We start from the raw sequence: 24,333 nt of genomic DNA, 5'->3' as shown, positions 1-24,333 counted from the left end.
ATTGCAAATTCCAACTAGCAGAGTAGTGTAGTAAAAAGAAAGAAGAGAAACCAAAAGGTGAGAAAAGAAGGAAAACCAAAATAGAAAGAAATAAAGAAGAAAGAAAAGATGAAGAAGATAGAAAAAGTAGGAAGGAGTAACCAAAGGAGGTACGTATCTACTAGTGAGGATGAGATTGAAGACCAAGAGATTGAAAAGCAAGATATGGAGGACAAGATGCACACTAGGACTCACCACCGTTGATGAACACAAGGTGAAAAGGTATCTTATCGATGAACAAACCAAAGAGAAGACAAGAAGGAGTGGTACAACCGCAACAAGAAACAGAAGAGGCAGAAAAAAGGTGGTGTTTTTGTTAATTTATCCAAATGATTGTACTCTGGAATTGTATAAGATTAAATAGTGGGAAAAATTAGTGGTGATAAAAAACTGGGTGAGTAAAAACTGTGTGAGAATGGTAGGATTAATGGAAACAAAGACGGCTAGAATTAAATAATATAAAGTTAAGAGGATGTGGGGTAACATTGATTTTGAATGGCATATGATAAAAGCTACTAACAATGGTGTGGGCTGTTGTGGATTTGGGAGAAAGCATTTTTTCAAGTAAAACAAAAGTTTCAAGGGGAGAATATGGATATGTTTGGTTGGAAAATTTATAGAGTTAAAAGAAAATATGTTGTTGGTTCTTGCCTATGCGCCAAGTAGAGTAAGAGAGAGAAAAAATTGGGATGAGGTGCTGGCTATGAGGGACCAAGTTAATATTCCTGCTATAGCATTTGGGAACTTTAATGAGGTTACTGATCCAATGAGAGGAGTAGTAGGTTAGCATGCAGTGCGGGAATGCAACAGTTTAAACAATGGCTGCAGGATATGGAGGTGGTCGAATGCCACTTAGTGGGCAAAAATTTACTTGGAGGAATAGTAGGAGTACTGGTAAACTTGACAGGTTTTGTATAGACCCAAGATGGATACAAAGACTAACAAAGGTAAAGGTGAGGGTGTTGAAGTGTGCAAAATTTGACCATGTCCCACTAATTCTTGAAGAAGATTTGAAGGATTGGAGTCCAATCACTTGCCTATTTTCATTTTCATTTTGTTTGGATGCTATTCTATTTCTCTCCGTTCCATATTAATTTTCATTTTGAAAATTCAAAAATTTATAAAGTAATATATTTTTTTGTGCTAACTCATAAAATAAAATATCCATATAATTTAGATCATGGTTCTGAAAATCGACTGGTCATTGAACCGTTCTAACTACTGATTTATTATTTTACTGGTTCAATCGGTTCGACTGTAGTTCAACTGGAAAAATTATTTTAAAATAAAATAATAAACACACTAAAATATAATTATAGTCTACTAAAAACTTTAAAATATCATCCAAATTAAAAGTGTTACGTAAACCATAATATTATAATCTCATTCAAATACAAACTCAAAAGTCAAATAACAAAAGAAACAACCAAACATAAAATGCCAACATCAAAATTTGTCATCAATCATCAAAATCAGCCAAAGTTTCTGATTGACTATCGTTATTAGATTCAGGAGGGTGAGAAGCTTCATTTGAAGCAATAGGATTCGAAGCTGAATTATTCTATGCATTATTATCCCTAGGTGCTTCTTGGTTGATACTCTCTTCATCCATACCTAAAAATTACCAGCAATCCAATTACAATACAATCTAATAACAGTATTACAAGTTTACAGCAACTCAATAATCTCAACATTGATAATTAGATACAGTGATACACAATAAAAAAATTAACAACAACAATGTTTGAATCAAGAATATCAGAATCAAATCAATCAATTAACAGAACCACATCATATCATAATCAATATTCAAGATCATCCACAATCCTAAATCACAGTAATGAAAAATCACAGATTAACTAAACAATTAAAATAATAACTACAGTTAACAAAATAACAAATACATTTTAGAGAGAGCATACAGAGCACAGAGGAGGACAGGGGCACGACGGAAGGGTCGACGCGGCTGAAGGGCTAGAGTGCGGTGGAACAGAGCTGGTGTGACGGGACAGTGGCTATATGGAGGCACGAGGCAAGACCAATTGCAATGGCAACAGTGACTTCGAAGTTCGAACAGTGGTAGAGACGACGGTGTGGCGGGACAGTGGCTGCACAATGGAGGCATGAGGCGAGACCAGTTGTAGTGGCGATGGTGGCTTCAATGTTTGAATTGTGTTGGAGACGACGGCTCGGCGGGACAATGGCTGCGCGATGGAGGCATGAGGCAAGACCAGTTGCAGTGGCGACGGTGGCTTCAAAGTTCGAATAGTGGCGGAGACGATCGTAGCGGGGAAGGAAGCTTCCGGCAGTTGGACGGCGGCAATGACAGGGCAGTGGCTGGACAGAAGTGAAGGAGTGAGGGAGGAGCGATGAGAGGCAGAGGTGAGAGGAAGGAGAAGGAGTGATTGAGTGAGTGAGAGAGACGAGGGTACTGTGCAGCTTTGGCTAGGGGTCTTTGAACAAACGATGCCATTTGGGAAAAACTTTAAAAACTGACCAGGGCTGGTTCGATTCGTCCGGACAGTTTTCAGTCGGTTCAACGGTCTAAATGCGATTTTCAAATCCAGCAATTATAGCTTCTGACCGATCCGTCTTTTTTACTGGTTTATAATTCGACCGGCCAATTCGAACCAGTTTTCAGAACCTTGATTTAGATAGAGAAAATTAATATTTTATATGAATTATTTTTCACATAATTTGTCATGTGTGTACTATTATTATTATTATTATTATTATTATTAAGAAGCATAGATCATCGTATCATCAAACAATAATATTTAATTTGACATTGTTATATATTCATCACAAAAAAGTGTACATTATGCGAAGAAAAATATTAGAGGTCTTAACTCATTTTTCTAATTATCTTCTTAATTTTTAAATTAAATAAATAAAGTTTTTTATTTTTTATCTTTTTGTTTTTAAAAATTAACATATATATTTATATTTTTACTTATGTAGGTGTTAGGAGGACAATTAAAGACCAAAATACATAATATCATCTTTATTTATAGTAGTCTGTACTGCAAAACATATTCTTTTTTATATTAAAAATGAATAATCGCCCAATCTTCCCTTTGTAATTGTGATTTGTAAAGCAGCAACGTGGTATGCTATTATTATGTGTCATGGCTTGTTCTCAACATTATGCCGAGGGCCAACTTTTGTATGGATCCTGTAGTGTAGTGATATTGCCAGGCCTTGAGAAAACAATCTACAACCATCATACATAAATAAAAATTAAACAAATTGATTTTACTTAATCTACCTCTAATTGTAAGCAACATATTTAAATTCTGATTAATGTTACTCCTTAATCCATATTAATTAACTCTTTCACTAATTAGTTAAGCACTATTTACGAGTAGTCTAAATTTTAGCTGCATTACTATTACTTTCTTAAGTTTCGTTATAATATACAGGAGGAAGATTTTCTTAATTAAGTTTATCCTAATGGATCGTAGTATTGTCCATGTAATTATTGTAAATTTGGTTTCATCATACCTGATAATTTCCAATTGTTCGTGACTTAAAACCTGCACCTAAGAAATCAAAATAATATTTCCAAGTCTTGATGAACTTTTCATCGAATCCAAGAGCCAAAATTTTACTAAAACACACAATTTCCAAATACATTTATTAGCATAAGTAGTAACAAAAAATATTTCAACAGCTAATACATTAAAGTATGTTTTGACAACATTAATGATATACCTCTGATTTTTAAGGAAGCTAGTTCTCCACCTCTTAAATGTTTGGTAGTAATGAGGTCCCACATTCTCAGTATGCTCTACACTGCATTCAGAAATGTTCATTTTATTTATAAGAAAAGAGAAGAATGAAGGGATGTACATGGTCATCGAAGTCAGCAGTAATAAGTAAAATGTACCATAATCTTGATGTAGCTGCCATGGCAGATGTTATCCTATTTAGGGAGGGAAGACATCCCCCATGGAAAATATATTCCTTCAAGAAATCAGAACTGCGCCTACACTCATTGTAACGCTGATCCGGGATCGATATGAACTATAAAATAAGATAACCATCTTCAAAGGTTAGCACCAATTTAGTTACCAAATTTTGTTGTAGTAGAAGTAACTCCTTTTTTATAATCTAAGCGTTTCCAAAAAAATTATACCTCGAGAACTAGGAGTCCATCATCTACCAATAGTGATTCGCAACAACCGAAAAACTCTTCCATGTATTCATGACCAACTGCTTCTATCATTCCACTGAAATACCATTCTATATGTTAAGCAATATGCTGAAAAATATTGCTATTCTATGTAGTTATGTAGAGCTAAATTGGAAATTTGCTCACACAGATATAATCCTATCATATTTGAATGTCTTCGATAGTTGGCGATAGTCACACAGAAGAATTTTGATATGATCCTGAAGTCATGAATTCACAATATTTAGCATGAACCATACTCATTCAATGATCTTGATTGTAAAATGAAAGAACTAAAGATGGAGATTTAATGTCTATCATGAACATCTTTCATTTGACTTGTATATTAAGTTTACCATGTTTTTGAATTAGAATTTATGTTGAGAGATTGATGAAATCAATTAGCTTGTCATATACCTGAAGTCCAGCATCTCTAACTCTTTTTTCCGCAAGTTTTTGTTGCTCTATAGACAAAGTGATGCCAGTGCATTTGCAGCCGGTTTGTTTGACGACTTCAATGGCTAAATTTCCCCATCCACATCCGATCTCAAGAATTTCATGTGTCTGGTCTATTCTAGCCTTCATTTATTTAAAGAAAACTAATGTTAGACCCTTTACAATCTATTAACTAAAATACATTGATAAAGTAGCATTCTAAGGAACTTACTTTTTCAATGAGAAGAGACATTTTTCTCATCTGTGCGTCTTTCAAATCTTCATCTTCGTTCTATATATATTAGATATACATACAGATGAAGAAAGGTAAATGTGAACAAGGGCTACAGAAATTGAGAAAAAGTATCATTTACAACAAATTTGGACTCAAGAAGGTTATTGCCTTGCCTTGAACACTGCAGTTGTATATGTCATTGTTTCATCCAGGAACAGTGCAAATAATTCATTGCTCTAGAAAAAAACCAAATAATAATTACAAAAAAATGATATTGATGATCAATAGATCGAACAAACACTTGAGATAAATTAAGAAATCAAATAAATAAAAGAAAATAATTAATTATTCAACTAAAACTTCTTTGTCAAGCAATATTGTAGCTAATATAAAGTAACTTCCTAATCTACAAATTGCGTATTATGTATTTAGTTATTTTATATTCTAATTATAGAAAGTAGAATAAAAATCCAAAAGGTAGGGAGGTAAAATCATAGTTGTTCATGCATGTAGCAGATCTACTATTGATGCATATATTTTTAGGGAAAAAAAAACCAAAATTTCAATTATGAACTATCTATTTAGGTAAAGAATATTTCATTTATTGTATTTTTTATTTTTCAGTGTGCATGACTATTATTGAATGTTCACACAACTTATATATTGATAAATGATGACATGTATATACTTGTAACAACTACTTTAGAATAAATATCAATGAAGCTTCTAACTTTGGTACTTATTGATCTTATACCAGGTCATAGTGCATAGAGATGTTGCGACGAGATTGTGCGATAGTATTTTTTCTAAAGTAATGCTTAACAAAGAAATTCGCAGATGCTAAACCAGCTGTAAGGAAAACTGGTGTCCACCAACCCCTGAAAACATTAAAAATGACAAAAAAAGGTTGATAATAAACAAATAAAATTTCATTACTTTAACACACCATAATCAACAATTTACCTATTTTTCTTTAATTTTGAGCTTGAATCATTTGATTCTCTGTTTGCTATGAAAATCTGTAGAAAAAGCACAAAGTATATGAAAGTAAAGACTGAAATACGGTATACGACAATTGTGTGTTGATTAAATCCTAAGGAGTATGCATACCAGAAAAAGATTCAGAAGACCTTCATCTTCATCAACAAGGGAGAAGTCTCCATTAATATATGCATCTGCAAGGCCTAAATCCGCGTGTGTCATAACCTGACAAACACATAAAAAATGTTACTTGCTTTAGTTTTAAGCCAACAAGTGGAAATGAAAATCAATAATTTTATTTCCTGCATCACTAAAAAACACACACCTTCCAATAAAATTGGGGACTGTGGATTCTCATAACACACTTTAGAGAGCACTTCATATCGGTTCCTTTGAAGGTAAACATTGTTCCTCCCTCCTCCAATAAACTGTAAACAATGCAAGATAGACGAGTGATTCAAGAAATAGAATAAAATCAATGCTATCATCTTTACGAGAATATCATTATTGTCACAATAGTACTATTTTTCACGAATATAAAATTCCAACTTGAGAGTGTGAAAGAGGCATCTACGCACTAATATATAAAAGTGAACTTACGTTAAACAACCGGTATTGACATAGGAACTTAGGAATCTCATCAAAAAAAAGCGTGCACTAAGTTCTTTCCAGGAAGGTACCATGTGTTTGGGATTTGTTTGGAGGGAACAACATCTTCCAAGAACTGCATTTGCAGCAATCATGCCAGACTGCAATTTTTTTCATATAGATTAGTCTTTTAGAAAATAGATTCGCAGAAAAGTTTGCAATTTCTATTAGCCATCATTGATATAAAAAAAGGCTCGATTGTCTCATGCATGTATAAGAAAGTATTACTTTTAAACAAAAAACATTTCAATCTTGTTTTTATTATAATAAAGTTTCTTTAACTACCTTTAATCCATCTTCATGAAATCCACAACCTGAAAAGCACAAATATTTGATTATGTCACATGTATATTTAATGCATATCAAAATGTCTCAAAATAGTAAAGGTGGTTCTTGAAAAAGAAAACGTGATTTGATATACATAAGTAACTTCATCTATCTAGAGTTTTATGTTAGTATTTTTGTGTATAAGTAATTTTAACGTTTATAATTTAACTAGGGTTTAACTTGTAATTAAATGGCAAAAACCAGGTCAAATTAATGTACCTTGGTAAGCGCCGCAAAACCAAATTCCTCTTTTTCCTTCAATTTTTTGAAGCTCATGTGAAGCTTTGAATGCAGCAACTGATGGAACTGGATGTTTAGTTGACCACTTAAGAAGGGTGTTTTTTGGTGTATCATTTGGATTTAGAGTTACAAGAAAGGGTAATCTTGTTTCACCAAGATTCTGCAAATTAGAATATAAGGTCAACTAACAAGTTTTATTCATAGTTCACTTATCTTCTAGTAGATTTAAGTTACGAAAAAATGCATTGTATGAATTGTTACCGACCTGAAGAATGTTGAGCCAGAATGTCACACAAACTCTGTTATTATTGTTACATCCAAGAAAATTCCATGCACTCCATGCTGATGGATTTCGGGGCATTAAATTTTTGTCATGGTGAAGAAAAGCATCACTGCCAACAGAAATCAAAGAATTGTTGTGCATGTGGACTTATATTATTTGTACACGAAGAGTAAAGATCAATCTTTTCCTTGTAGCATGTTTTGTAAAGTATTATTCATTATTTAACAAACATGGAAACTCTTAAGCAAAAAAAGGCTTCTAGTTTTATAAAACTTGATTTTTAACTCTATCTTACAAGAAAATATCATCATCATCATCATATCTTTTGATGAAATTAATCACTTTCAAACCTAACTAGTTAAGATGAATGGATAATAGCCAAGATAAGAGTTAAAAATGTTAAGATGAATCTTACCTATATGCATATTGAAAAGCACCTAGAATTCTTCTCTCATCGTATGTCGCTTCCTCTCCTAATAATCTCAAAGCGCCAGGTGCATGTGTCGCGATTATGCAGCAATCATACATTTTTTTGGAACCATCTTTGCAGTGCACAAGACATCCTGCAACAAAATTTCTAAGATTGTTGCTTAATCAACATCATTCAATCACACTCAATATTTGAAAAAAAAAAGAAAAAGAAAATGTGCATGACTAAAAATCATGAGTATAACAAGGGAATAAACACATGACTTACCATTTTCTGTTGCTGAAACCAATTCCACCTCACAATTTGTAATTGCTTGACCACCTCTTATAACAAGCTCTTCTTTGACCTAGTTATTATAACAAATAACTAATGTTAAAATCTTGATTTAAAGCTTAAACTAAAAGATATCTGGTATAAGTTATATGAAGAGACACTACCATCAAGCTTAACATTATAAATTAATGAAAAAGTCTAAGGGGCCAGCAGATTTTGTGGGTTTTAGCCATCAATTTGCCATCAATGATGTTTTTAATGGTGTGAGATTGCATCTAATGGTGTAGAATCATTCAATTTTCTTTTGATGGTTAAGTGCTGGCCAGAATTTAACAAAAGTGCTGGTCCCCTAGCACTCCTCTAAATTAATTACTATATGGCACCTTCTTAATATAAGTGTGTGAACGATGTTTAACAGTTAGCCATTGCGGTCTTCCAAAGAGCTACAAGGAGAAGAGGTTCAAGTGAATTAAGCAGTCCTTTATTTTTTTTATTTGGATATTTGAAACTAGATCATTCATCATTATATAAATATGAGATAGATTTTCTCTTTATTAGCTACATGAAGATGATGGTGATTGCGAAAGAAGGAGAAAACTGAGAAAGTAGAAAAACTCATAACTCCTTCAAAAGAGCAGGGCCATATAGAACCACAAATTGGAATCTACATTCATTAATTTCATATTGTAACAAATTAATAAGCATACACTAATAATATCACTACCAAAGTAATGTTTATAGAAATAAAAAAGTCTTTAAGATAAAAATGAACTACTCACAAGATATGCTTTTACAAATAATTCAGAATAACCCTTTGTCTTTATGAATTGCTCCAAGGTCTCATTGCGCTCCATATCCAGATTGTTATCAAGCATATCAAGATAGCTACATTTTTTATTGGAAAATGAGACAACAAACTCAATTTATTAGGATATAATCACTCATGAACTAGCAAATTTGCATTACTTTTCTCAATTTTAGACATTCATAATCCGTATAACTTGAGTTATGACGAGTATTATTTTTACAAGCTCGACTCGCACTAAAATGAGTGGTATAGTCATTGTTATTCTCATGTAGTACTACTTGCCTTGTAACATCATCTTGGAACTTGATAATTTCCCTAAGCATTTGCCAGAAGTGAGGGTTGATCACATTCTTCTTCTGTGCAAACAAACCAGACAAACCGTTTCTGCTGCCCCATTCACAGCCGCGACCGCCATCAAGACTAATGGCAAATGACATGTCTGATAATTTCATGTCAACTCCAAGATTCTCAAACAACTCCATCATGTTAGGATAAGATACCTATTTAATTATCAATGTTACATTTTCTAATTGTACTTTCAAGTGAGGAAAATGCATTAGTAACTAACATTTTAAGAGGTGGGAACATTTTTCAACCACTTGTTAGAGACAAATACAGGGCCACAACAATTAAAAAAAAAAAAAAAAAAAACAGAGCATATATACATATATGATATCTCACGTAAAAAAAATGACTTATTAACTCCTGGAGGCTCTCTCATCATTTGCATATTTGTTGGATTTATTATTGATATTATGTTTTAATTTGTGTTGTGCATTCAGTGATGCATAATAATAATAATAAAAAAAAAGCAAAGTTTTTTAATGGCCGTGCCAAAATAGTTTTATAAGAATAAAATTGTATTTTTGGTGTATTACTGATACTTATTTGGTACGTGTATTTTTATGAGTGTTGACGAATAAATAATATTAGAAATAATTTGAAAAAGGAGCCACACAATAATTAAATTCAAAGCTTATCTAATGAAGAGGGAATGTATTTTTACGAGCAACTTTAATTGGATATTTTTTGGATATTAGTTTTGATTTTTACAGAAAAACTAGTAAAATATTATTATTTGTATATCAATTAAATGAATATTGTAACTTTGTTGTGTAACGTTAAATTAAAATGAAACTAAATATTAAAGTGACAAATTTTACATTAAATTTTAAATTAATTTTCTAATATATAATCTCATAAATATTTAAATAATATTGTATGAGACCCAAAATAAAATGAAATTCAAACCAAAAATTGGAGACGCCCTAAACTCTATATTTGTTGAAACTGAGAATAAATTTGTGGCTTGCTTTGAACTAATAGTATATTCAATGCAGCAAAGGTGGAAGACTGGAAAAATCAAGCTGTGGTTGTACATTTATGTGTTTTGAATGTTTCAATGAAGATAATATGTAATTGAGGTTCATGATAGTTATGCTGAAGATATAAGTTGATTATCATTTGAATAAGATAAATGTGTATTTGAATTATGATTTGTTCTTTCTATTGTAAATATAGAAAAAAAAAAAAAAAAGATTATCATTATTACTCAAGTTTATTATAATTGTAATAATGAGATATATGGTGAAAACCTAAGCATATGTATTATTTGAAGTAGGGATAATTATTATCTTCATTGTCTTTATTCTTTTTATTGTAATTGTAATTGTAATTGTCTTTGTATAAATGGAATTATCATAACGAACAATTTACTAGCAAAGCTAGCACTTAAATATGTGACATGTTAAATGCTATTGTTCTTTTATATATAAAATTTTATGTTTTTTTATACTTTTGAATCATCCATTAAGTATTAATTGAATCTCCTTTTTAATTGTTTAATATAATAACTAATAATTTTTTTAAAAAATACAGATAGAAAATGAAAATAAAATATATCATTGATTAATATATATTTTTTGTTGTTATTATAACGGCAATTTATATTCTAAACGGTTTTCGTCTTAATGCAAAATATTAAAAAAAATATGAAACTCATCACCGTCACTCCAAAATATTTAGAAAAATAAGTCCATAAATCACCACAAAATTTAATTGACGTATATTATAATTGAAAAAATAATTATTATATATAACCCAACTTCAGTATTAATCTCTAAAAATAAAAATTAAATTACAATCTCAAATATGTTGAAATTTATTGTGGTTATTTCAAACTAGTTAATGTGTTGAAAATTTAACAAATAAGGTTCAAACAAAATCTTTTACAAATAAGGTATGACACATTTTAATTCTTATAATTTGATTTTTATTCATCTTTGTTTTCTCTATGTTATGTATATTTCTAATAATTTTTCAATATCCGTATCGACTCCTTGAGTAAAGTCGGTCTCTAAAGTCCAAACAAAACAAGAAAATGCTTCAATTAGAAAACGTAAAAAACTGTGCTATCACCCAATTCAGGTTCAATTTTTGAATAATCTATCTTCAACGATTCATCAAGCTCAACATGTGCATGTGCTTTTTTTCCCCTTTGAAATATCGACTTTAAAATAGGTAACATAATTTTGGGCGGAATTTAAATTACTTTACTATACCCATTATTTTGTTTGGATATTTTAACAAAGGAATTGTTTCAATTTTCTTCCCTATATATATTATGCCTTAGTTTCATATATCTTTGCGGTTTAATGTGTTTCAGTTTCATCTGCTCTATTCTCTGTTTTGTTGCAGCTATATTTCTCTGGTCTCTGGTTTCATACTTATTATTTCGAGTTTTTAAGATTTTTTTCGTATATGCTCTAGCTATATACTTTTTTCCTATTTTATGAATATGCTTCTCCATTGTTTCATTTCATTTGAGAAGATATTAAGTTTACGATTCAAAGGCTGGTCAAAAGATTCACGTAATGATGTAATGATTTATGATTTGATAATATAACTAATTTAATTGAGTACTTACCCGGTTGAAGACCATAAAATCAAGATCCAAATCAAGACCCTCAACATTCACAGTTTTTGCATGACCTCCCAAATAATCTTCTTTTTCATAAAGAGTCACATTCACTCCTTCTTTGGCCAACACATATGCTGAAACCAATCCACTTATTCCACCACCCACCACTGCCACTCTCATCATTTTCTTTTTCTTACCCCTTAATAATACTATATTATTCAACTATTATTCTTCTATTAATAGTAGAAAAACCAAATTATTTTATGAAAAAAACTTGCATGAACGCCCTGTATATATAGTGGAGCAATTTGCATATGTAATCACATTGTGCCTACTACTATATATAGAGGGGGGTTTGCTCAATTCTATACGTGGAACTCAATTATATGTCCACACATAGAAATTGAGTGCAGACCAATAAATGGTCTAATTTAATTTGTTAGACAAGTAGAACTACAAAAGACAAAAGATGGAAGCAAGATTCTTCTGCACTTAACCCTTGGGATTACCCTTTGAAACAAAAGGTTTTCCTCTCAATTAGAGCTTAATTATTAATTCATCCAATTTTGTCAAACTTATAGAAAATAAATAGTTTAAAACATTATTGCAGACACGTTGGACGTAAGTATATTCAGCATTAGATTGTGATGTGCGTTTTAGAAAATTATAATGATAAACCAACATTTCTCGTTTTCTCAATTTTTCGTTTCCTTCCTTTAATCTACTTTGCTTGTCTACTATTTTGTTAGCTGTTTGTTGATTAAAAAACATTTGATGTTTTAACTAAACCAAAATTTAGAGAAAAGGATAAATCGATCCCTGACTTTTTAGTTCGCAGACATTTAAGTCTCTGAAAATTTAAAAATATATTTAAGTTTCTAACTTCTTCAAAATCTGGACATATCGATCCCTGAGTCTAATTTGTTCAATTTTAAAAATTCTCTCACGTGTGCATCCGTATCAACCAAGTCAGTATACGGGAGTTACGTTGAGATTTTTTTTGTTGAATTTGACAGATCCAACTGAACATGAGATATCAATATGTCTAGGTTTTAAAAAGGTTAGGAATTTAAATGTATTTTCAAATTTTCGAGTACTTAAATATCTGTGGATCAAAAGGTCAAGGACTTATTTGTTTTTTTTTTAAATTTATTTTTAATATATTAAATGCATTACTTAAAAATATTAAAAGTTACTATATTTAGTAGTTTTGTTAAGGATATATTAGGTAAGATGTAAACTCTGTTAAATTAGTAGATAATTAGTTAATAAATTAGTTTTTAATAAAGAAGATTCGAAATGCGAATATTATATCAAATTAGGATAGAGCTCATCGAAACGAAAATTTTGATACTAATTTCGAAGAAAACGGTCTAAGATTAAACCGAACGGACCGAACCGGTTAAACCGGGTCCAAACCGGGCCTGTGGGCCCAACCGGCACAGCACATTTAAGTGATTTACGGGCTCTTCTTCCTCACTTTCAGAAGCACGCTGAAGCTAAAAGCAGGGAGAAGAGAAAGAAGAAAATTCCCGAACCCTTACGGCAACCTTCAACTCGCCGTAACTTCTCCGTCCAAGCTCCGATTGCTGCACCGTTTGCGGCCACGCGTCCATCGCGTCGAGCTCTACATTTCTACCAAAACAATTTTATTGGTAACTTATTTAATCACTCTCAGCCTCCTCTCTCCCAAATTTTCGAGAATTGAGTAGGAATGTTGAAGTTCTTTGATTTTTGATGTTTTAGAATCCAATTAGCTTGAGAAAAACGTTTACTCTTACTTATGTGAAGCTTGGGTAAGGTGAAGATACCATAATTCTATTTTAATTTCATTGAATTTAAGCTTTGAGTATTAAATTGGGTATATATGTGTTATAAATGTGTATTAGGTTGTGAATAAATAATTGGAGCTTAAAATTGTGAATATTGGAACTTGGAGGAAGCTGAGCCTAGTGTTTATTGAGTTTTGGAGGGGCTGTGTTTGTATTAAATAAGTTGCCTTGATCACTACGTGGAAATCGGCCAAGGTATGGTTTAGGTTTCTTGCATTTAATATATAATGTTCTGTGAAAACTTAGGCTAGATGACCGCAGGATAGGTTGAAATGCATGAGTATATATATATTGTTAGTATCTTGTGAGAAAATAAGTTTGGCTTGGTGCTGGTTGATTAATTGATGATTTGGAGAAGTATGGACTTGTGGTATGTTTATGATGGTAGATTGGTAAACTATGGAATGGACTTGTGGTATGTTTATGATAGTAGATTGGTAAACTATGGTTTTTTATTGGTTTTAATTGATGGATTTGGATATTCAAAGTACATTATTGCTAATTTGAGATAGGTTTATTGTGCTGATTGTTGAAATGATGAGAAAGGGGTATACTACATTGAAGGATGCAGGTTTGGTGGTAAAAGGAATGGAGTTTTTGATTGAAAATTGAGGTTTGGGTACTTTTGCAAAAGTTGGTTTTTGGCCGAACTTCGGCAAGGCATAACTTGGTTTCCGGACCCTCAATTTGCTTCCAACTTGTTTTAAAATAAAAATTGGGTTCGTGAAGTTTATGCCGTTCGAAGAACGGGTGAAAAATATTTTAAGTCGAAGAAGTTATGGATGTTGGAAGATTATACCTCAAAACTGGTTTTTCTAAAATTCTGCAGCTCTGCTACTGAATCTGATTTTTTCAAAGAACGTACGTCCACGCGTACGCGTGGCATGGATGTTTGGAGATGCGTACGCGACAGGTCCTATGCGTACGCACAGGGGGCTAGCAAGCATGTCCACGCGTATGCATGACCCACGCGCACGCGTGACATGAAGTTTTTACCCACGCGTACGCATGACAAAGGGACGCCCGCGCGGCTGTAGTTTCACCTTCCACGCGCACGCGTGGACCCTGTTCCAGCAAACATGACTTTTGAGTTTTAAAGCCTTATTTCAAACCTCTAAACCTCCATTTTCATTCCTTTAGTCATAAATAATAGTGTTAAACCTGATAATTAGAAGAAGTTAGGAAATGAGGATAACTTGGAGATGAAGTAAAGCTGAAAAGTGATGAATTGGCTATGAAATGTTATGGATGATCATGTATGATACTTTACTTAAAAATCAAATGAATGATAATGTATGATACTTGGCTTGAATGATTAAATGATCTGAGATACAAGATTCCTTGGGTAAAGTACCGTGGCTTGCCACCACATGTACTAGGTTGAAAACTCGATACTCTGTTGACCCTATGACGTAAGGGTGACCGGGCACTTATAAATTCCCAGGAATGTTAACCCCATTGAGCAATATTGATTATTTGAGAAAAAGCTATGCATAGACTCTTGGGGATGTATGTCGAAGGACAGTCTAAGGTTTTCGGACTTGTCATGTTGGCTGGATAACCGACAAATGAGCCTCATCAGCCATAGGACAAGCATGCATCATATGCATTCTACTTGAATTACTTGTCTGTGCATTAACTGGGTGTGCCTAAGTGTACTTGCCATGCTAAATATATATTTGTTACCTGCAGTACATGTAACCTTCTTGTGCTTGCCTTTATCTGTTTATTTGTCTATGAAATGCTTACAGAGATGGAAGTATGGAGGAATGGCAATATGGAACTTGGATTTAAGGTTAAGTTAAGTTAGGTTTAGATACTCTTAGTAAACCACCTTTTATGGCTTTTGTTTAATACTTTAAGCTCTATAATCTGAGTGTCGGCGTTTTAGGATTGCCTCTGGCATTCCGAGGACTATCTTATATATTCTGTGTGTGGCACCTTTACCATACTGAGAACCTCCGGTTCTCATTTCATATTATGTTGTTATTTTTCATATGCAGGTCGAGAGGCATCTTATTAGGCGTCTGGACACCCGAAGCGAAGTGGTTACTGCGTCATTTTGTTGTACAGTGATGTATATATATACTTAGCTTCCTCTCCGCATAACTTATTCTTTTGATCCTCTTAGAGATTTATGGAGAGACAGGATTTTGTTTATGTATATTTGGATTTTGGATATGTATGTATATATGTGTAAATATTCTTCGGCCAACCTTGGCTTTGCGGGCTGAGTTAAGAGCTTGTTATTTTGTATCTTTGACGCTCTACTCCTATTTTTATTATCTTATGTTCGATAGTTATGGTTTTCCTGACACGCAAGTTAACTCGTTTCTTGAGCGTTGTGCTTTTATTTCGCGATTTTTATTTCCTCTATCCTTCAAGGCTCCTAGTGTATTATAATCTTTCTGCTATTACATGTATATATTTTATTTTAGAAGTCGTAATACCACACTATCTCTATTTTACGACTTAAGCGTAAAATTTGGTGTGGTAGGGTGTTACATAAGAAACTTAGGTGTAAAATAAATGTTAAATTTAACCTATTGAAATGATGAGCCATGCTTATTTAAGTTTGAGAAATACTATTTAGGCCTTGACAGAAGAAAAACAATAAAAGCAATTCATATTGTGAAAAGAAATTAGTCACGTGGAGAGAGCATAAATTATATTGAAGGAAAATAGTACCAGAATGGCAGAATGTTATGGACCATCATAATTTATTGAAAGATACTATTTAATTGTTTGTACTTAATAATTTAATAATATATTTTATTCTATATTTTTAAATATTAATAACTAATTAATAATAAAAAATTAAATAATAAATTCTGATAATATTTTAATTTTTTTTAAAAGATATATCAAAAGCAAATATTCTAAGTTAATGGAGTGGTTATCTAATTAGGTAATCATTTTTGGTACATGTTATAATAAAGAAAAATATTTATTTTAATAAATAATTAAATATTTATTTATATTTTATTTTATTTTTATTAATTTTTTAAAATAAATTGTATACTCTTTTTTATTATTTCTACACAAGACTTCTTTGTTATAGAATTGTCCTACTTTTTGTGTTGTATAAAACCGCAAATGACGAAATTCCTAATTAAACCAAATTAGCAATTTTTCTTGAGGCTAATCAATTTGTTCCAATTTTAAGAACTATTAATATATATAAAAAAGTCACTTTATTCATAAATATTTAGAATGGTGAAAAAACTAACAATAAAAAGCTAAACTTATATTCATAAAAAAGATTATGTGATAAAAATATTTAAATTTTAAATTTTTGTTAATTTTTTTTTAAAATTAACCAAATTTTCAAAGTATATTTATTTTTTATTTTCTAATTAACTTTTAACACCATTGCATCTCTTTTTTTCCAAATTACAAATTTTCATCATAACTAGCTCTCTCTTACCACTACTTTAATCATCTACAACTAGGGACGGACATAAGGGGGCAAGTGGCGGCCTCCCCCCCCCCAAACTTTTTTAATAGTAATAAATTATTATATATAATTTAATTTTTTTTAAAAAATATTTAGTATTTAGTTTAGTATAAATAAAAGTTCAGTCTAATTTAAATATTAATAATTTTTAATATCTAAAAAATAAGTAACAATATTAAAAAAATATGAAAAAGATATTATTACTAATATTTTTTAATTAAATAAAATTTTTTAAATCTCATAAAGTGAATTCTTTTTCTTCTTGTGGCTGTTTTTTTTATTCATTTGGTATTAATTCTCTCTGTTTCAACTGCTACAATTAAGAGATCTTTTTCAACTATGAATATTGTGAAAAAAACTTAGAAACAAAATAAAAGATGAATTTCTTGCTAATTGTCTTTTAATTATATTGAAAAGAAAATTGTTGAAAATTTTGACATAAATTCTATTATCGGTGAATTTTATGATACGAAAAATCGACTACTTCATTAATAAAAAATATACACATATTTTTTTTACTTTAAAATATATTCTCTATCCGTATATTTTTATAATACATCTTATATTATATAATTTTTTTACAGAATTTTTAATATTATATATATTATTGGCCCCTCCATAATATCATTTCTGGATCCGTCTCTGTCTACAACACCACCACACTATCACCAAGACTGCCATCACCACCATCACCATCACCAAGACGACCATCACCACCATCACTTTTTAGGGGAATTGCCTGCAAGTTGTTCAAATCTTTGATCATGTCATCCAAATTGGAAGCCACATCCGCAAGAACCTCCATTATCTCTTCTTGGAAAGCGTATTCTTTCAGTAAATTGATAGTCTTTATTCTTTATGGCCATTCTTGATATCCAAGAAGAAAAAATAATAAGTTATTTTACGATTTAATATATTTACTCAAGATTATATTTTTAGATAATTTTATATAATTTTGAATAATTAAATTTTAAACCTTATTTTATAAATAAAAGAGAATTAATTTGATTATCTTCATTGAATTAATATATATTTGAAAATAATTTACAAGTTGATAATAAGATTGTATTTTAAAGATAATCATTTTGTATTTAATTTGATTTTAAATTATTAATCTATCCTTTTATTTTTATTAAAATGATTACATTACCCCTAATTTTATTAAAAATACCTACTCAAAACCTAATTCCCAAATCAAAATCCACAAACCCTAGCCCTAACCCTAACTCCCCTTCCTACCCTCCAGCCGCCACCCACGAGAAAAGAGAAAAAAAAGAAAGGAAAAAGAGAGATGAGGAGGAATCGGGGGAGAAAAGGGAAGAAAGGGAAAAGGAGACAGCGCCGATGGGCATCACTGCCACCCTCGTTGCTGCTGTGTCACCAGGAGGAGAGGGACGCACGTGAGGGTGAGAGTATCACGGAAAAGGAAGTGTCGATATTGAGTCAGAGCCGCCGCCAGCTTGTCACCACCGAACCCATCACCCGCATTGCCACCGTTCGTCCTCATCGCTTCCAGTTGCGCCATCCTGGAGGAGAGATGCGTCGGAGAGAGAGGGTCTGCAGAAGAGTCACCGTCGTGGAATCGTGAACGAAGGAAGTGTGAGAGGGAGCCGTCGCAGAGTTGTAATCGCCGTCAAGCCCGCCGTCGTTGCCTCCGCCCAGTGCCACTGCCGTGAATCGCAAACAGAGGAGAGGGAGAGAGACGAGTTCGCGAGGGAGAAGAGGAAGCATCATTGTCATCTCGCCGCCGTTGGGCTGTCCGCTGCCGTTATAGATGCCGTTCTAGCCGCCGAAAAACCACCGCTAGAGCCCTTGTCTTCTTGGATTGAGTTCCGAATCTTGCATGCTGAGTTCTGTGGCTGAGCATGCGACATCAAGCGGCTGTGTCGTCACCGGAGCTGCCACTGCTATGTTCTCCCGCTTATTCGTAAGTACAACAAGTTGTTCCTCGTTTCGAACCTCTGTAATTGTTGTTTTGTTATATATTACTAAGGTTCTTGCGACGCTAAAATCCCAAGGTTGAGTTACTATTGTCGGATAGTGCTTTTGTGGTTGTTGATCCTGCGGGAAATAGTTGGATTTGATGTCGTTGATTGTGGGCCTAGGAGGAAAGGTTTTCTTGACGCGTTGGTTTAGTTGGTTTTGACCATTCGAGGTAGGGGCTTTTCTTAACACTTATTTTATATCACAGAATCGTTATAAATAGATATTGATTTGAAAAATATATTTTATTTTATGATTTCGTGAGTCTTATGGATTGAATTGAGTTACTTTGGATGATTGTAATTGTTTGTCTAGTGGGATTATTGACTGTTTGAGAAGGTTGAATATTTTGAGTTATTGATTTTGTTAAATTGGCAGTTGTCGAATTGATTTTCTTGAGATTTGAAAATGTTTTGTTATTGAAAATGAGTTGACTTTTTAAAAGATTTAATATTAGAATTTGGTTTGATTTTGGAAATGAGTTGATTTTAGAAAAGATTTAATATTGAAATTGGTTTGGTTTGGAAGAGATTTATTATCAGAATTCGGTTCAAACAAATTTAGAAATGATTTGATATTTGGAAACGATTTGATTATTGGAAATGATTTGCTATTTGAAAATGGTTGAGAAAGGTTTGAGGAATGTTTGGATGGGACTCGAGAAGGGTGGCAGAGTATGAGTTTTAGAGGGGATGCTGCCGAAATTTTTATAAAATTGGAGACTTCGTTTGAAGTGGTTATTTAGAAAGATTTGGTTTTAAGGATTATATGATTTGATTTTCAGTTATTTAGAAAGGATTACGTTTTGAAGGATGATGAAGGATTGATTTTCAAGTATGATTTTTTTGATTGAATTGAATAATATTGAGAATGGATTTGAAAATAAAATTGAAATTAAATGAGAGATATGTGATTGGGTAAGAGGCGATGGCGTTGTCCACTTGCTCCGGGTATAAGTTGAGACTCTAGGAAAGATGCAGTGATGTTATCCACTTGCTCCGGGTAAGAGTCGAGACTCCGGGTAAGATGCAGTGGTGTTATCCACTTGCTCCGGGTAAGAATTTGAGACTCCGGGTAAGAGGCAAGGGTTGAGTTCTGTCGCCGCTTGCTCCGGGTCGAGAATTGTAACATCACCTGGGTAAGAGACAAGGGTGAGGTTGTTCCTTTGCTCCGGGTATGCGGTTAAGATGCAAGAATCGTGGATCGGTTCCACTTGCTCCATGTTTGGTGTTTTGTCCAGGGACAGCTACCGGACATATCGGGTTTAGCTATATAACCGACAGATGAGACTCATCGGCCATAGGGTAGACATACATCATATGCATTTGTACGCTTTGTTTGAGTTTGAATTTGTTTTGGTTTCCGTAATTACTTAACTGACTGCTATCTGAATTATTTGTTGTAACTGCTATCTATATGATGAGCGGATATTTTATACGCTTTTTGCCATCATTTTCATATAGTTTTTAGTATGTTTTGTTTAAGTTTTATTATGTTTTCATAGGTTTTAGTGTAAAATTCACATTTTTGGATTCTACTTTGAGTTTGTGTATTTTTATGCAATTTCAGGTATTTTCTGGATGAAATTGAGGAGTTGGAGCAAAAGTCTGATTCAGAGGCAGAAAAAGCACTGCAGATGCTGTCTGGATCTAACCTCCTTTCACTCAAAAGAGCTTTTCTGGCGCTACAGAAGTCCAAATGAAGCGTTCTTAATGGCTATGCAAAGCTAACTTCCAGAGCTTTCCAAATATATATAATAGTCTATACTTTGCTTCAGAATTAAAGGCCCAAAACTGGCATCCAATGCCAGCCTCCTGCCCTATTCTAATGTCCAACGCCCAAGGAGAAGAGACCAGCATTCAAACGCCTAGAAAGGACCCCCTAGCCAGCGTTCAATGCCCTAGAGGCCTCCTAGCATATGGTTCTCATAAAAACTCAGCCTAAACACTCACCAAGTGGGCCCTAGAAGTGGATTTTAGCACTAAAAGACTGTTTTACCCTTTCTTATGTAATCCTTAGTCATTAGCTTAGTATTTAAAGAACTTTTACACGATCTTCAAGGGGAGATCAGCCATATTTCGTTTTTCACATTGTATTTTCTATCAGTATGAGTTTCTAAACCTCCTAGGTTGAGGGGAGGAGCCCTGCTGAGTTTTATGGATTAATAAAAGTATTACTATTTCTCCTCAATCTGTGTTTGATTCAATTCTAAGATGTATCTTCGTTCTTCAACTTGATGAACGGGATGACCCACGACAATCATCTTCATTCTTCATTCTAAGACCGCGTGCCTGACAACCATCCGTATTCTTCTTGGGTTTGTGTGAATACGTAACTGGAAAGCATTGAACTGCTAGCTTGATTATACATCTCTTAGACAGCTAATCTATGACTTCGTTGGGGACTTCTCGAAACATCATTTCAGCCGAGGTATGGGGAGATTAGGGTCTCTGTGGTAGAGGCTAGAACCCAAAGGCGCAGCATTCTTTGATCCGGAAGATTCGACCTTGTCTGTGGCGTTTTGAGTAGGATCATTAAGGAGAATGGACTGCAGGAGCTTCACCCTCAATCAGAATGGATCCACACTAACCATGGGGTTCAGATCTGGAGGAGTATTAGCAACCTCTCAAGAAAGGCGTTGATCACATACAGCCTGCCATAGAAGAAATCATTCACAGTTGAATAAGACAGTAAGACCAGAGTTAATCCAGAAGGACAAAGCATCTCCAAGCCTTAACCATCTTCTTATCATTATAAACATATCAACCTAGTTAAGATCTCTTTATTTCTTTTATGTAATTAAACAACATACCTACATCTCCTACTCACCTAACTAAGATCTACAAGATAACCATAGCTTGCTTCAAACCACTATCCTCGTGGGATCAACCCTGACTCGCTCAGGTATTACTTGGATGACCCAGTGCACTTGCTGGTTTGGTTGTACGAAGTGTGAGAATTCGTACGGCTACCACTATACCTCTGCTTTCCTTGTCTATTTTGCCTGTGTTTGTTTCTGGGAGATCCCTTTGATGGGTGAAGGAGGCGCTGAGGGCTGTTCCTGTTGTGATACTTTTGAGATTGAGTATTGGTGATGAGCTGATGATAGTATTGATTGATTATATGATGGTTTGGGGGCCGTGATTACTTTCTGATTGAGGTTTAGTTAAGTATGAAAAATCAAGCTGGTTCAGCATAGACGTAATGAACCTATGCTTGGAACAGGTTGGTCACTCATACAGTCAAGGAAACTTTTAAGATTTTCTTATACTAAAAGAAAGGTTTTGTATTTTGGATAATTAACTAATTTTTATTAAAAAGGTTTTGGAGTTTTGAATGTTAAACCATTGGTTTTCAAAAGATTCGTAAGACAACGATGATCACTGTACTTGAAAATAATTTTCTTTTTAAATTTCTTCTTTTAGAAGCGGATTTTCTAATGGTTATGAGTGAAAATTTGTCCCCAAAAAATTTACCGTCAGATTCCATAATTAATCCCTAATTTCAACAGTAAAAAGAAAGCAAAAATTTATTTTATAAGCGCTAATTTTACTGTTAAAAAATTTCGACGATAACATGAATTAGTGAAACATGGCATTTTGGACAATGACCAGCACCTTACCGTCGGATTTATCCGCTAGTAAATCCAACGATAAAATTGAATGAAATTCGAATTTAGAAACCCTTCTATTTCATTTCTGCAACTTTTCCTTCTCCTCTCTTCTTCTCTCTCACCTTATAACTCCCACTCCTCTCCCTTGTAACGTCATTGTCGTTGTTAAGGGTTCCATCGCCATCGCTGCTGCCTTGTGGGTCTTCGTCGCTGCTGCCTTGTAGGTCTCCATCGCTGCTGCCTCGTTCCATCGCCATTACTGCCTCGTGTTCTTGAACCAACACCGTCGCTGCCTTAGGTTCTTGAACCATCGTCGTCGCTGCTACTTTGTTCCATCGTCGTCACTACTGTGTCTTTCCCCTATTTCTGTATTCTCCGTTGTAGGTTCTTGAACCAATTTTTGTTTTAATTCCATTAATTTTAGTTTAATTTAGTTTAGGTTTGATTAGAATTTTAGTTTTAAATTTTGAATAAGTTTTATGGTTGGTTCAATTTAGTTTTCAGATTTTTGTGATTTAGGTTGTTAAGATAGGTTAGATTTAGGGTATTAGGTTTTAAGTTGCTGTAAAGTATTTGAAATTGTGAATCGCTTGATTGATTAAAACTGTTTGTTTGGATATGTGGTTGGTAATGTTGCGAACTACTGCTGCTAGTGTACTATACTTGTTAATTGATGTTGAGAAACTGCTTGGTTGTGTTATTTGATGTGTTTCATGATTTTGAACACCAAGTGTTTGTAAAAAATGCCTCAAAGAGCTCTTAATAAAATTTTGGTTCAATTCTTAATTCCACATTATTCTTGTTATTATGCATTGATGATTGAATGTGATGTGTTTTTAATTGACCAAATTTTTTAATTTTGAATGATTAAGGCTTTGTCCAAAACTATTTGCATTGTTCTCGTTTATTTCATACACCAATTGCTTGTGAATATGTCTTTATGAATATTTTGGATTTTAAATTGCATGTTTGTAGCTACCATGTGATTTACATTAGTTGATCATGTTAGGCATATTGAATAGTTGTGAATGTGGATTGCTTGAGATTCAATAAATTAAGGATTTTTTATTAATTTTTACAGTCACGTATTTTGTCGTTAAAAAGTCATATTTGTATCATAGTTATATGACCTAAGTTTACTTTATGACTTGATAGAAATTTTCTGCTCATATTTGAGCCTGATTTATTTAAAAGCATGACTTAGTCTAAAATTTGTTAACTAGTCTCTTTCTGAGGTTTTTGTGATTTGAGTTATAGGTTGTAACATATTTTTGCTATTATATTATTTTTGTGACATATATGTGTTTGTTGGTATGTTCTATGCAGACATGACGATAGACAGATGTGTCACAAATCGGCCTTGTGGTCGTGGAAAAGGGAGGATGTCTACTGGTACACATGGGACTTCTCAGTCATCGCCCTCTATTCTGACTACCCCTGAGACGTCATAAGCAATTAGTGCATATGATTAGTTGTTCCTCATGGTCCCTAACCGAACTACATGGCTCCTTCTATTGCGCCACGCCCACCACCAAGAAGTCGTCCGTTTGCTTCACTAGAGTGGACTCCTCCACCACCTCCATCCACTCAGCAGCCCACTATTTTGACGACGATGCCTCTTCTAGCGATAAACACCGCAGTACCGGAATCCTCTC

At 33.2% G+C, this 24,333-nt stretch overlaps 1 protein-coding gene and 1 long non-coding RNA gene across 2 annotated transcripts; one reads left to right on the top strand and one right to left on the bottom strand.

Moving 5' to 3' along the window:
* Positions 1-3,028: 3,028 nt before the first annotated feature.
* On the bottom strand, positions 3,029-11,976 carry LOC107618022 (uncharacterized). Its single transcript, XM_088499702.1, has 24 exons — positions 11,800-11,976; positions 9,156-9,373; positions 8,845-8,950; positions 8,628-8,729; positions 8,449-8,508; positions 8,060-8,138; positions 7,778-7,925; positions 7,345-7,471; positions 7,059-7,239; positions 6,798-6,826; positions 6,465-6,613; positions 6,190-6,292; positions 5,994-6,089; positions 5,847-5,902; positions 5,638-5,761; positions 5,057-5,119; positions 4,881-4,940; positions 4,631-4,792; positions 4,361-4,434; positions 4,178-4,271; positions 3,929-4,065; positions 3,754-3,834; positions 3,544-3,649; positions 3,029-3,253 (listed from the first exon to the last, which is right to left on the bottom strand). Exons 1-24 carry the CDS (start codon positions 11,974-11,976, stop codon positions 3,185-3,187), a joined length of 2,601 nt encoding a protein of 866 aa, XP_088355828.1. The 3' UTR covers positions 3,029-3,184.
* A 1,314-nt stretch (positions 11,977-13,290) lies between these two features.
* On the top strand, positions 13,291-15,850 carry LOC110267334 (uncharacterized). Its single transcript, XR_015900019.1, has 3 exons — positions 13,291-13,448; positions 13,683-13,820; positions 15,377-15,850. It is a non-coding gene; the product is annotated as an uncharacterized LOC110267334 (long non-coding RNA).
* The last annotated feature ends 8,483 nt before the right edge of the window (positions 15,851-24,333 follow it).

This window comes from Arachis ipaensis, chromosome B9 (assembly GCF_059453495.1).
Source record: "Arachis ipaensis isolate K30076 ecotype BB chromosome B9, ASM5945349v1, whole genome shotgun sequence".
NCBI classification, from domain to species: Eukaryota; Viridiplantae; Streptophyta; class Magnoliopsida; order Fabales; family Fabaceae; genus Arachis; species Arachis ipaensis.
The sequence above is the reverse complement of the archived record's forward strand: the minus strand, read 5'-3'. Positions and strand labels throughout refer to the sequence as shown.